General features: G+C 41.2%; 1 protein-coding gene across 2 annotated transcripts in view; it reads left to right on the top strand.

Moving 5' to 3' along the window:
• MON2 (MON2 homolog, regulator of endosome-to-Golgi trafficking) overlaps positions 1-13,961 on the top strand; it is a 75,893-nt gene that overhangs the window by 7,364 nt on the left and 54,568 nt on the right. For both annotated transcript variants that reach the window (XM_072146488.1, XM_072146487.1), the window contains exons 2-11: positions 1,950-2,013; positions 5,479-5,606; positions 7,858-7,989; positions 8,675-8,804; positions 9,767-9,864; positions 9,974-10,099; positions 10,511-10,705; positions 11,562-11,686; positions 12,757-12,896; positions 13,027-13,180. In XM_072146488.1, coding sequence (XP_072002589.1) covers positions 1,950-2,013; positions 5,479-5,606; positions 7,858-7,989; positions 8,675-8,804; positions 9,767-9,864; positions 9,974-10,099; positions 10,511-10,705; positions 11,562-11,686; positions 12,757-12,896; positions 13,027-13,180 — 1,292 coding nt within the window. The remainder of the gene's footprint in view (positions 1-1,949; positions 2,014-5,478; positions 5,607-7,857; positions 7,990-8,674; positions 8,805-9,766; positions 9,865-9,973; positions 10,100-10,510; positions 10,706-11,561; positions 11,687-12,756; positions 12,897-13,026; positions 13,181-13,961) is intronic.

Here is a 13,961-nt window from a genome sequence, read left to right as displayed (position 1 = left end):
TGTAATGTAGCAGGTCTGTACCAGTAGGAGCAGACACTGGACGGGAGGACTTGCTAATTTTAAATGGAACCTGTCAGCATGGAAAGGGAAAAGGTTTATCTGACTTTAAATAGTGTACTGAATCCAAGCCAAAATACTATGCACTTTTTGATAAAAGTACAGAAACAGACAGAAGCTATGGGAAAACGTGAGTATTAAATTGAGGAGAGGGGAAAGAAGTGTAGGTGTGAATGTACATAAAATACAACTTTTATTGTTCTATATTAAAACCGGATGGAGAGAAAGCATATTTCTCCAACATTTGTGCAACTATTGTGTTGAATAAAATATTTACACTTAGTTATTTGCTTAGTTTCATTGAGCGATAGAAGGTAGAGGGGGCAGGGCACGGCCCGCGCCAGCACTGGGCATACCCGGGCGATTGCTGGGGTCCAGAACTGCTGGAGGGCCCACATAAGGAATCAATGGGGGTGAGAGGGGCTTTATATAAAATAATCATGTGGGGGCTGTTTGGTTTGATAAACTAGGGTATATTTTAGGCAACGGGAGACTGTTTTAGTTTCTGCATTTTTAATGCCGCCACGCGAGTTCACTGCATAGGGGCCCACTGAGGCTCTGTCACCCCTGGGGGGCCTACTGAAACCTGGAGCCAACCCTGAGAGGAGGGGAGGTGGTCCCTTTTGTTATAAATATCACCCCTTCTAATTACAAAATCTCCGATACATGCACAGTGTAAACTAAGTAACCCAGAGTAAACTAAACTTCAAGAGGGATAGTAATGAGCTAGGCAGTTGAATGTGCTGAATACTTGAAAAGACTGCCTTTGAAATTATATAGCTCACTTGTGAGTGTAAACGCCTATTAAATTATATCACCACTCCATGGAAACTGTTTAGTAGTTTAATCAGTATCTGTGCTATAATTGGTATTTATTGTGTTGGGGAGAAAATGATATAATAACGCTGCACTGAGTGGAATTATGTTATCCTTCATGGACAGGCTGCCTATATTGAATTGTATAACCACCAGTGGAGGTATTGTTCTATACTAACAGACGGCTACTCCTCTCTGAACACGATTGCTTTATGACTCTCCTGTTACTATCCCTAAGTAAGTGTGATAGATTGATTGTCCCCACATGCATTTTGCCAAGGGACTCTCCTTCATCTTCTGGCCAATCTTGTAGTTATGTGAAAACTAGATAGGTGTATACATTCCATATGGTATCCTGCAGATGGGCATGTAGACCTATCACACTTGTAGGTTACCTAGACCAGCACTCAAGCTATTCCAATTACCGCGTCATTGGTGATACATTTGGTGACTGGGCTGGCCAAAAGAGTGTTGTGATCTGGCAGATATTTCCGGAAAACCCCTTGTTTGTTTGGGCAAGTAGAAAAGCATTTTCCTGTTAATTGTCATTGGAAGCCACGAGACAACAAACCTGACTGCAGAATGTTCCACATATATCACTGAGATGTTAGTGACCCTTGTATCACTACTAGGGGTGACCTAAAATATTCAATGAAAACTGTCCAAAGATAATCTAGGTTTCTTGCTAATGATGATCTGGCTCCAGTCCATAGTCCAGGTTTCTTATTCATGACACAGTGGTCAGTGTCACCCCAGTCTCCTCCCGGCAATGGCTGAGCTAGTTTCATGGGTGTTTAATGAATGTGCCCCCTATGGGAGATGATCTTGGTACGGAAAAGTCCTCTCCACTGGTGGTCTGTTTGATCCGTCTGGACCTTGTTCACTGTGGGTGCGTGCTCTTACATACCCATTGGGGCTAACACGTTCCACAGACGATACAAATAAGGCCACCTCCTTTCCTAGGATTGGTGTTCTACATGAGATCAAACCCCATATGGTTTATGTATACGTGTAAAATCCTCATTAAATTTATTTAATTCACGAGTTTAGATTTTTATCTCTCTTATGTTTTCCAGGCTGCAGAATCCGGGATAGTGAAGGTAAAAAACATAGCTGCACGGAACACCGACATACTACCAGGTAACTGTCATGATGGCACCGCTCCACCTTTCATTAACATTGGCTCTAACATCTTTGTAATATAGCTTCAGAATTCTTTTAACTTTTAGGCTAATTTTACTTGGAAATAATACATAGAAAAATAAATAGTATTTAACCAATGAAAACCTCAATAGCACTGAATAAGTAAAGTACTGAATAAGTAAAGTACTTCATATGGTACACATAATTAATCTTTATTAATCACATCAGTCATAAACAATGACCAGAAAAAGTATTTAAAAACACCCCATTAAAAGAGAGACACATAAAAACACCACAGTTCAGACAGTGTGGTCATAGCTGGCTTAAAATAATTTGGGGTGATTTGGAGTATTAGACCAGACTTTGTGTATTTAACCTTCTGTGTTCCCCTAAAATGTGTAATTTCTGCTGTGATATTTATGATGTGTTACCAGGGCCTTGTTACAGATTTGATATATGATAACTCCCAGTCCAGATATTATCACACTGTCTGTTGGTTTTTTATGTGTATCTCTTTTAATGGGGTGTTTTTAAATATTTTTCCTGGTCATTGTGTATGACTCATGTGATAAATAAAGATTAATTATGTGTACCATATGAAGATTGGTTAATAATAATTCTGTGTTGGAGTGTGGGAGGAAACCGGAGTACCCGGAGGAAACCCACGCAAACACGGAGAGAACATACAAACTCTTTGCAGATGTTGATTCGAACCCAGGACCCCAGCGCTGCAAGGCAGAAGTGCTACTCACTCAGCCACCATGCCGCCCTACTTTACTTATTCAGTGGTAATGAGGTTTTTTTTGGGTTAAATAATACTTGAGTGTACCTCTATTTAGCCCCTTACTATTTGTATTATCAAAATTTGTATTTGTATTATCAAAATTTTTTAAGTATACCAATGCAAAAAAAAAAAAAATGGGTCAGAACAGGTTGGACCCCTTTATTCTGAAAATGGAGCATCGGTGACTGGAGATCAAGAGAAGGCGGAGATACTTAATAGGTTTTTTAGCGATAGAAGATAGAAGAAAGAACTTCTGACGTGGGTGGTGCCATGCATCCTGTAATATACTAGATTGGATCATGTCTACATTCAGCCAATCTAAGCTCAATAAAATCAATGTGTACAAGGTTCCTGGACCAGATGGGTTACACCCCAGAGTTCTTAAAGAACTCAGTTCTGTTATTGCTGTACCGCTGTCTAAAATCTTCAGGGATTCTGTAATGTCTGGTGTGGTGCCAAGTGACTGGCGCAAGGCAAATGTGCCAATATATAAAAAGGGCCCTAGAACTTCGCCAGGCAATTACAGGCCTGCAAGCTTAACTTCCATTGTGGGGAAACTACTGGAAGGGTTAGTAAAAGACTATATGCTGGAGTATGTGACATGAAATAGTATAATAAGTGACAGTCAGCATGGGTTTACTAAGAATAGAAGTTGTCAAACTAACCTGATCTGCTTCTATGAAGATGTGAGCAGATGCCTGGATGGAGGAGCAGCTGTGGATATTGTGTTCTTGGACTTTGCAAAGGCATTTGACACTGTCCCACATAGACGCCTGATGGGTAAAATTAGGGCTATTGGTTTGGCATTTGCAATTGGATTGAAAACTGGCTGAAGGATCGTATCCAGAGAGTTGTGGTCAATGATTCCTACTCGGAATGGTCACCAGTTATGAGTGGTGTACCCCAGGGTTCTGTGCTTGGCCCACTACTATTTAATATATTTATTAATGATATAGAGGTAGGAATTAATAGCACTGTGTCTATTTTTGCAGATGACTCCAAACTGTGTAGTGTAATACGGGCTATGGGGGATGTTCATAGGTTGCAGGGTGACTTGGCCAAACTGAATCTTTGGTCATCCACTTGGCAAATGAGGTTTAATGTAGATAAATGTAAAGTTATGCACCTGGGGGCCAATAATCCAAAGGCAAAATATTTCCTTGGGAGAGTAAATGTGGGAGAGTCCCTTGTTGAGAAGGACCTGGGGGTACTAGTAGATCATAAATTGAATGACGGTATGCAATGTCAAGCAGCTGCCTCTAAAGCTAGCAGGATCTTGTCATGTATCAAAAGTGGTATGGACTCTCGTGATAGGGATGTAATATTACCACTGTACAAGGCCTTTGTTCGACCTCACCGGGAATATGCTGTCCAGTTCTGGGCACCGGTCCATAAAAAGGATGCCCTGGAGCTGGAGAGGGTTCAAGGTAGAGCCACAAAACTGATAAGGGGTATGGAGGGTCTTAGTTATGAGGAAAGATTAAAACAACTAGATTTATTTAGTCCGGAAAAGTGATGACTACGGGGGGGGGAATGATTAATTTATATAAATATATGAATGGGCCAAACAAAAAATATGGTGGTAAGTTATTTCAGATTAAATCAAATCAAAAGACGAGGGGGCACTGTCTCCATCAGGAGAAAACAAGGTTTAATCACCGGAGGCGACAGGGCTTTTTTACTATGAGAGCGGTCAATCTGTGGAATAGCCTGCCTCAGGCGCTGGTCACAGCAGGGACGGCAGAGAGCTTCAAGAAGGGTCTAGATGCCTTTTTACACCTAAATAACATTAATGGTTATGTTATATAGAATTGTTTCCCCTAAATCCCTTCCTCATGCAATCCCTTCCCTTCCTTGGTTGAACTTGATGGACAAGTGTCTTTTTTCAACCGTATAAACTATGAAACTATGAAATTCCTTGTGGTTGATTATATTTTTATTGACTTAAAAATAAATAGTAATTCATACTTTTTACCTACAGTGTATACACTCCAGTATAAGGTGAGGTACATAATTTTAACTAAAAAAAACTGGAAAAACCCTATAAGCCTAGGGTGGGAAATGCATGCAGCAGCCCCCTAGTATATAGCCAGCAGCCCCTGCCCTCACTATAAAGACATTTAGCCTCATTATATAGCCTGCAGCGGAAAGGTGAGTACAGTGTTTGTTTTATTTATTGACTCAAGTATAAGCAGAGGTGGGGTTTTTCACAACATTTTCTGTGCTGAAAAACTCGGCTTATACTCAATTATATAGGGTAATTTTGCATATAAAATGAGTTCAGGGGTGCACAAGTTATTATTTTTGGTTCAGGATCCGGGCACACATGGCACTTACATTGCATTTTGCCTTTCTATTTGTACATTTGTTAAACTACAATGCAGATTGTGGTTGTCGGTGATGTTCTCTGTGTCCTGCTGCTTGAAGACATCAGGCTACAGAGTATAAGAAATGTTCATGTTCCCATGTAAAGTGACAGTAAAAATAAAATCAACGGGCACCAGCATCTTACTTTATCTGCAGAGAAGCTGCAATCACATCAACCCTGAGGTTTTCTCTTCCTTGTATCCAAGTAAATCTGGCGTACCGAGCGCTGGAAAGTACCCCCATTGTTGTTACTACTTTTATCATCTGAAACCAATTTCAATGTTGTTTTATTTGTTGTTACATTTTTGAAGCATTGAAAGAGAACAGTTCAGAAGTGGTCCAGCCTTTCCTTATGGGTTGTGGAACAAAGGAGCCGAAGATAACCCAGCTCTGTCTAGCTGCCATCCAAAGGCTCATGTCACATGAAGTGGTGTCGGAGGTATGGGAACAGACAATTGGGGGAGACCTTTCATCTCCTTTCAGTGTTATCTCTTGCGTACATTAACCCTTTGCTTTTTTTTTGTAATTTTTCCCATTCAAGGTTTTTTTTTTTTTTTAATAAGCAGTAGAATTAAATAAACATTTTACAAAATATATTAAAAATATACATAAATCCATCACTTTTTCGCATGTTCGGCTACAGATGCAGAGAGGGCATGTACTTCTGCAGACTCTCAGCTCTGTATCTCTGGAGCTCTTTCTCCATTCCACCTTCAGCTGACATGAAAGGACACATTTCAAACAGCTATAACTTCTGTGCCATGGCACCGAGAAACGCACTTCTGGTGTTATATGAAAGAGGAGAATCTACCATTAAATGTCACTTCAGCACTGGATATATTCACTGTTAAAGTTACTGTCTGGATTGGATGCTGTGCATAAATATTGCATTTTTGACTGCCACCTAGAAATACAGCCCTTTAAAATTACACCAGAGCTCTATTTCCAGGTGCCATGGTTCAGAAGATCTAGGCATTTGAAGTGGGACACCATTGTGACGTCTATACACATGCTATCGGCACATGGTATGTGCAAATGCAACCTATGTAGCTATATTATTATTATTACTGTATGTCACTTCTTAAACATATGTAAAAGGGATGTCCCCAAAAAGCATACATCCTCCAGAGGTCTCATGTAAAAAAAAAAATCTAAAAATAAATAGATAAAAAGGCATGTATGTGGAAACCTAAGGTATGCCACCTAAATGGAGGCCTTTCTATCTTCCATTAGGTGGGGGTCTTTGAGTGTTTTAAGATATGGACATATAACAAATACATAGGACCCAGTGTAGAAAAAGCTTTCCTGCAAAGTTCAGAGTAAACGGCGTTATTGATTTTGCATTACGCTCAATAACTTTACTCAACAGCCAATATATAGAGCTGAATTACCAGAGTACATACACATCCACTATACTGATATTTATAAGCCTGTGAATTATTATGACTGATCAAAGTGCATTGTGATAAGGAAATTGTGTAATAATATCCATGCAATTATTTTATAATGATCCAGAGGCCCTGTATTTTTATAGTGAGTACTTATCCAGAGTTGCAGTCACAATTCTGCTCACATTGATTTAATAAAATCAATGTAGCAATACCTAATATAGTACCTAAGTAGTAAATATGGGTTTTTGGTATCCAGCTACGTATCACTATGGATCATTTGTATGCAAGATGGTTACATGATAAGTTAAGCAAACTGTTCTTAACCCTAATATAGATAACCAGTGCCGCTAGTGAAGTTAGACTCTGTACATGCCCACTCAGTATATAGATAGCCCCAGCATATGTCCCCTCAGTCTTTAGATAGGTCCCTCCAGCCATCCCCACCCATTGATTTAATGAACATAGCAGCTATTCGGGTTCTACACCCCGGCCCCGTCTCATCACTATGACTTCATAGTGTAAGGGCCCGCATGGCGCATACACTATGATGTCACTCGGCCGCGACACCACCGTGTCATAGTGATGCGCCTAGCCCAGAAGAGGGTAAGACGGGGCCAGGAAGAAGAAGCTGAAAGGTGAGTATAGTTTTTTTTTCTCATATAGGGAATGGGGGAGGTTATAAAGCCCCTTGGGGCCCCCTTTTGACTGGAAAACAGGGGAGCCCTTGAACACAGTCCTACTAGACCCCCCATGATGGTGGCCTTGTAGATAACACACAGGGGTGAATTGAGACTGCCATGGGCCTTGGGCTGTATGAATATTATAGCTCCTACAAGCCCGGAATTCAGTTCCTACATATGGTACAGAACCAAGCTTTGTGGGGAATGGTGGTTGTGTCCATTGTGCCTGCTTTCACTCTGAAATAGATCTTGCATTGAGAGCAGGAACAGATGTGCGAGGATTTCATAGGTGAAGGTCCTTCTCAGTCTAAATTTGGTGGGTGGTCTGGGTGGCCATGAGCCCCGGGTTACCGCCCAAACCGCCTGTATTATAATCCACTACTGATAACACATAAGTTCTGCCACCGCACAGGCTCAGTGCAAAAAAAGCATGTGATTAACAAGCACTTATATATAAGGGTTTTATAATATTAGAGTTAGATGAGATCCAATTTTTTAATAGGTACCAGTATTGAGCATAGATCGTGTACCCATCTAATTAAGGGAGCATTTTTAGTTATGAAATGGGTGCCATACTTTGCATTGCCAGGGTTATGATTTGCTTTCTTTCTCCCCATAGTCTGCAGCTGGTAATATAATCAATATGTTGTGGCAACTGATGGAGAACGGACTAGAGGAACTGAAGCTGCTACAGACCGTTTTGGTGCTTCTTACAACTAACACAGTGGTTCATGATGACGCCTTATCAAAGGTAATAGTTCTGTACGAATGGTTCTATTCTATATATACAGGAATTTACCTGAGAGCACTCCTGAAGTACTCCTATACATTATAGCATGTAGCTGGCAACAGCTTTCCATACTGCTCCCTCCTGATCAATGATGTTTAAGTTCAGCAAAGGCCATAATAACTATCAGGGATGAATGACACAGTACTCGGTAGTGTACCCTTTGGGAGGTCCGCAGTGATGTCACTGCCCATATAAGGAGAGCTATGTCAGATGGATAACACCTTTAACATTTTCAGGGTGGAGGGGAGGACCAGCACAACAAATCCCCCTGTATGTGCATACAGTTGGATATGTTCCAGCCTTCCGCTGTACTGTACAGTGCAGTGCTAAAAACATGTCGGGAATGCACCTTTAGAATTTTAAGAAAGCATATAATTATTACAGAAAGAATATTATTATTTTCCAAAATAGGGGAGAAGACCAGTCCTCTTTACTAGCAGCCTTGCTCCATGTATAAATTAGGTAGAGTCCTATAAGAGTGGGCCAGCAGCAGTGTAACTGTGAGGCTGACGGGCGCTCGTGTAGACAGGGCTGGGGACATCAGACTTCCATGTACCTCAGGAGCTTTGGTAACTCAATCGGAAAGTTCTGTAACTGTTATATCAGAGCATTTAAGTACTTTTGAAACTTGTAATATATTTTGCAGGCAATCGTTCTTTGCTTTAGACTGCACTTTACTAAAGACAACATCACAAATAACACGGCCGCAGCAACCGTGCGACAAGTAGTCACCGTGGTGTTTGAGAGGATGGTGGCAGAAGATGAAAGGCACAAAGGTGAGATGGACTGAGCCGGATGAATCGGTTCTTGATTTTGAGAATTGTATTCTTCTTTTCATTATGTTTATAATTTTATACTATGTTGTCCGGTAGCTTTATTATTGGTGCATGTGTCATGGTCTTTGTACATGTAACATGAATACAGACTGTAATGAGTAAAGTTATGGTGAAAAGGTTTCTGCAATGGTCCCATAAGAGAATAAATCTGTATTTTTCTCTCTTCGCTCTTCTTCTGCTACGGTAGGGCCACTGCCATAAATGAACAAATAGAAAACGGCAGGAAGTGTAGAGTTAAAGGAAACCTACCACTTGTAGTGGCAGGTTTCTGATGGGAATACCGGGCACCAGCTCAGGGTGAGCTAGTGCCGGAGCTTATTTTAGTTAGTGTTTTAAACCGCGGTATCGCGGTTTAAAACACTTTTTAAACTTTATAGCCGGCGCAGGCAGGTACGCGCTCGGCGCTTACCGTGCGCGCGGCTACATAGGAAGTGAATGAGAGCCGCGCGCATGGTAAGCGCCGAGCGCGTACCTGCCTGCGCCGGCTATAACGTTTAAAAAGTGTTTTAAACCGCAATACCGCGGTTTAAAACACTAACTAAAATAAGCTCCGGCACCAGTTCACCCTGAGCTGGTGCCCGGTATTTCCATCAGAAACCTGCCACTTCAAGTGGTAGGTTTCCTTTAAACATGCCTCTGGCACAGTACTTGAGTAAACCCGTAAATGTCATTACAGTTGGACATGTGAAGGTTAATTATCCATTCATTGATCTTTAATGGTTGCCAGTGTAAGACCATCTACATGCTTATATGTCAAGGGATATATTTAATGGTTATCCTATAATGGCATCCAGATGTTACCCTGTCTGTTAATTTTAGGAAAACATGGGACTGTTCCCGTAAAACTCGCATGTTTTTCAGATTTCTTTAAAGATTAAAATCTATGACTTTATTATGTGCAGATGTTGTGGAGCAGCCAGTGCCTGTCACTGGTAACAGTAACAGGAGATCTGTCAGCACTTTGAAGCCGTGCGCTAAAGATGCCTACATGCTGTTTCAGGTATGAAATGATAAGAAAGAATTGGCTGTTATTTATGTAGATGTCATCTTAGCAATTTTGGTTTCTTTTACATTTTAAGAATATTTCATTTACTTGGTTCCCTTATTAGGATCTATGTCAGCTGGTTAATGCTGATGCTCCCTATTGGTTGGTTGGAATGACAGAAATGACAAGGACATTTGGTTTGGAACTACTAGAATCGGTCCTCAATGACTTTCCACAAGTATTCCTGCAGGTAAGTAACTGTCATATAGGAAGGCAGACTCCATCATTCTGTGTAGACACTAAAGAAATAATGTGGTGTCTTATAGTCATTGAGAAAAATGTATAGACATCTCCATTGATTACAATGGGTCTGCATTCTGCACAAGAATAGAAATAATGGGGGAGGTGTATCACATGTGTCTGAGAGCAAAACTGTTCTAGTTGCTCAGGACAACCAATCAGAAATTGGCTTTCATTTTCCAACAACAGCCAGAAAAATGAAAGCTGAGCACTGATTGAGCACCTAGAACATTTTTGCTCTCAGACACTTCTGATAAATCTCCCCATTGTTTGTATAAAAGGTTCTGAAGATGTGTATATATAGACGAGTCAGTTTTTTTTTTTCCTAAAAATAAATTTTTGATTTATCTTTTGTTCACAGCATCAAGAATTTAGTTTCCTATTGAAAGAACGGGTGTGTCCCCTTGTGATCAAGCTCTTTTCGCCAAATATTAAATTTCGACAAGGCTCCAGTAGTAACTCTTCTCCTGCTCCTGTAGAGAAACCCTATTTCCCTATCTGTATGAGACTGCTTCGGGTTGTGTCGGTACTTATTAAGCAATTTTATGGCCTTTTGGTAAGACATTTTTCTGTTGTTACATTAAGAAAGGTTTTTGTTAAAGGGAACCTGTCATCAGATTTCACATTTAATAATAGGTACCTGCAGCAATATTCATATACAGTATATACTGGAGTATAAGCCAGCCTGAGTATAAACCCAGGTACCTAATTTTAACACACAAAAATGGGGAAACCTATTGACACGAATATAAGCCTAGGGCGGGAAATACATTGGTCACAGCCTACAGACAGTATAAATCTGACCAGTCCCCCCCCCCCCCCCAGTATATACACTAACAAAGATGAAGAAAAATGGGCAAATGGTACTAAAAATTCTAAATTTATTAAATACACTTAAAAATAGAATATATGAACAAGAGAGGCAAAATCATGTAGGTGCCGGGCAGCGAGCACAGGAATAAGGCTACAGAATACATGGCGTTTATAAAGTGCTTAGTGCATAGCCAAAAGTGCAATACTTTTGCAATATAATAATTGGTTTGGGTGCTCTGGCTCCTCTTCAATACCCTGTGCTTTTCTGGCACACACAATTGTGCCAGTCGCTTGCCTACGTCATTGTTTGTGCGCCACCGGGACCTGAAGAGGAGCCAGAGCACCCGAATCGAGAAGAGAACCTGCGGGGGGGGGGGGGGGGGAATGGGCATGGGGGGGTCGGAATGGTAAGTACAGTATTAATTGTTTTATATACTCAAGTATAAGGCAAGTTACGTTTTTCAGCAAAATTCGGAAAACCTGACGAAAATGTGGCCGTGGGACCTTTAGTAAATAAGCCCCATAATGTTTACTACACATCAGGGCAATTACATATGAGCTGTGTAGGAATAAGTGAATGAATCTAACTTCTCTTGTAGGTAACAGAATGTGAGATCTTTCTATCACTGCTAGTAAAATTTTTGGATGCTGATAAACCACAGTGGCTACGAGCTGTGGCTGTGGAGTCTATACATAGACTCTGTGTGCAACCTCAGCTGCTCAGGTATGTTGTCCCTTACTCTTAACAGGTTTTATGTACTTGTCATTCTTTTTTATTTTGTCATTACGTCATTATTTTTTTTTAAGTTACACTATATTTTCTAAATGGTGTTCTTAGGTCTGATTTGAGTACTGTGTAATGTCTAATTGTCTGTTTATAAGCCAGTTGATGCGCTGCGGAATATGGTGGCTCTACATAAGTAAACTTTATTAAAATTACCATTCTCTTGAATGGGTATTGATGTCATGGACCCCTTGTACTTATGGCAGAAATTCTTCCCTAAATGTGGCCTTGGAAATCCTGGTCATTAGTAATATTTTATTTATTAATATAGTACAGTGATGGCGAACCTATGGCACGGGTGCCAGAGGTGGCACTCAGAGCCCTTTCTGTGGGCACTCAGGTCATCACCAGAGAAGACTCCAGGTATCTTCCTGCAGTCCCAGACAGCCCAGGACTTGCTGTGCACAGAGCTATTTTAAAGTGACAGCTGTACCTGGGACTATTTTCTGCTTTATTGGTGTCCTCTGGGCGCTGGTATCAATGAAAACTGTGACAGAGAAGGGAGTATAAATCACAAATTAAATTTCTGTGTTGGCACTTTGCGATAAATAAGTGGGTCTTTGTTGTAGTTTGGGCACTCGGTCTCTAAAAGGTTCGCCATCACTGATATAGTATGAGCTATTATGCAGCTCTGCACTCAGATTGTCATTACTAACCTTTATCCCTGTATCCATTGAGGAATAATTTGAAATGGATCTCCTCGTGAGTGGACACCAGAGAACCCAGATTAAACAGGATATGCATTAAAGGACCTCTACCACCAGGATGAAAGATTAACACTAACACTTATGGAGCCTGAAGCCCTCAGGCTAATTTGCATACAGTCCTTCATTCTGGTGGTAGATTCCCTTTAATTTTGTATGTTCACTGTGTATTTACATTGGATTTCAGTCACTGACACCATAAAGGCCCCTGGTCACTGAGTCCAAAACTGTAGTATAACACTGAGCACTGTGCCGTCCTTTAATGCAAATTAATTTTAACTAAGCAGAATTTCTTCTATTTTACAGGTCTTTCTGCCAATCTTATGACATGAAGCAACACTCCACTAAAGTTTTCCGTGACATTGTCAATGCTCTGGGGTCCTTTATTCAGTCACTCTTCCTTATTCCAAGTGCTGGAAATACATCTACACCATCCGTACCCAATGGTAACGTCTTGCACTTTGTCTCTATCTCTGAGACATTTTTTTTTTGCTTCTCCCAGCTCAGTTTTATGGTTCTGAGTTGGACGTAAATGTTAAATGTTTACAGTTTGTGAAACATGAGTCTTATTTACAGCTGGATCCAGCACCGGTGCACCAGCCACAAACCAAGGTACAGCTGGGATGGCAGCAGCAGCTGGTACTACAAGCGTGCTTCCTGCTTTTGAATACCGAGGAACCTGGATTCCCATCATGACCATCTCTGTTCAAGGCAGTGCTAAAGCAACCTAGTAAGTACTGTTAAATTATACGTTTACTTAAAGGTGTTATCACCCTCCATAATAGCCAGTCACATTTCAATGGTTGAAGGGGTGTGCCAGTGGCTGTGGCAGAGGGGGGCGTGCAGAGAGTACAGCTACACGCCTACATCTGCCAGAAGCCAATCCAGCATGGGATGTCACAAGAAGTCCCAAATCCAGCTGCCTGGGGGTCATGTGGCGCATAACCCCCCCGCAATTACATAGAAACGTTAGCAGGGTAAGTATAATATGGCTAATAGTATTAGGGTCTTACAATTATCCTGTTAAGGTTTAGTATGAGTAGCACGCTTCTTGAAAAGCAATCTACTTACTGATGTAGATTCCGTAGTAGGTTCCTCATAGCTTTACCGCTCCTAAACTGTTTTATATTCCCCAGTATTCTGCAGCCTTTGTAGTAAAAAAAAAATGATACTTTATTAATTAGCAAATTACCTTCAGAGGGTATTCGGGTGCGGAGGTACCTCCTGTGAGCTTTGGGGGCTAAGGCTATTCTATGCCCTTAAGTAGCCCCCCCTGAGTGTCCATGCTGCTTGTGAATGTGTTGGCATGGTCAGCGCAGGTGCAGTGGCTCCTGGCACCGCCGGCTTCTGCGGAGTTCCGCGAATGCACAGAAACTCCATGGTCCCCTGCCGGCTTCACTGTGGCTTCATGGCAGTGCCGTCGCATTTCATAAGCGACATTGACATGCAGGTAGGCAGCCATGATGCACTCATGAGGAATCTACCATGGGATCTACTTTGGTAAGATTCGT

The sequence above is a fragment of the Engystomops pustulosus genome, chromosome 4 (assembly GCF_040894005.1).
Source record: "Engystomops pustulosus chromosome 4, aEngPut4.maternal, whole genome shotgun sequence".
NCBI lineage: Eukaryota > Metazoa > Chordata > Amphibia > Anura > Leptodactylidae > Engystomops > Engystomops pustulosus.
This window is presented reverse-complemented; position numbering and strand designations above follow the sequence as displayed.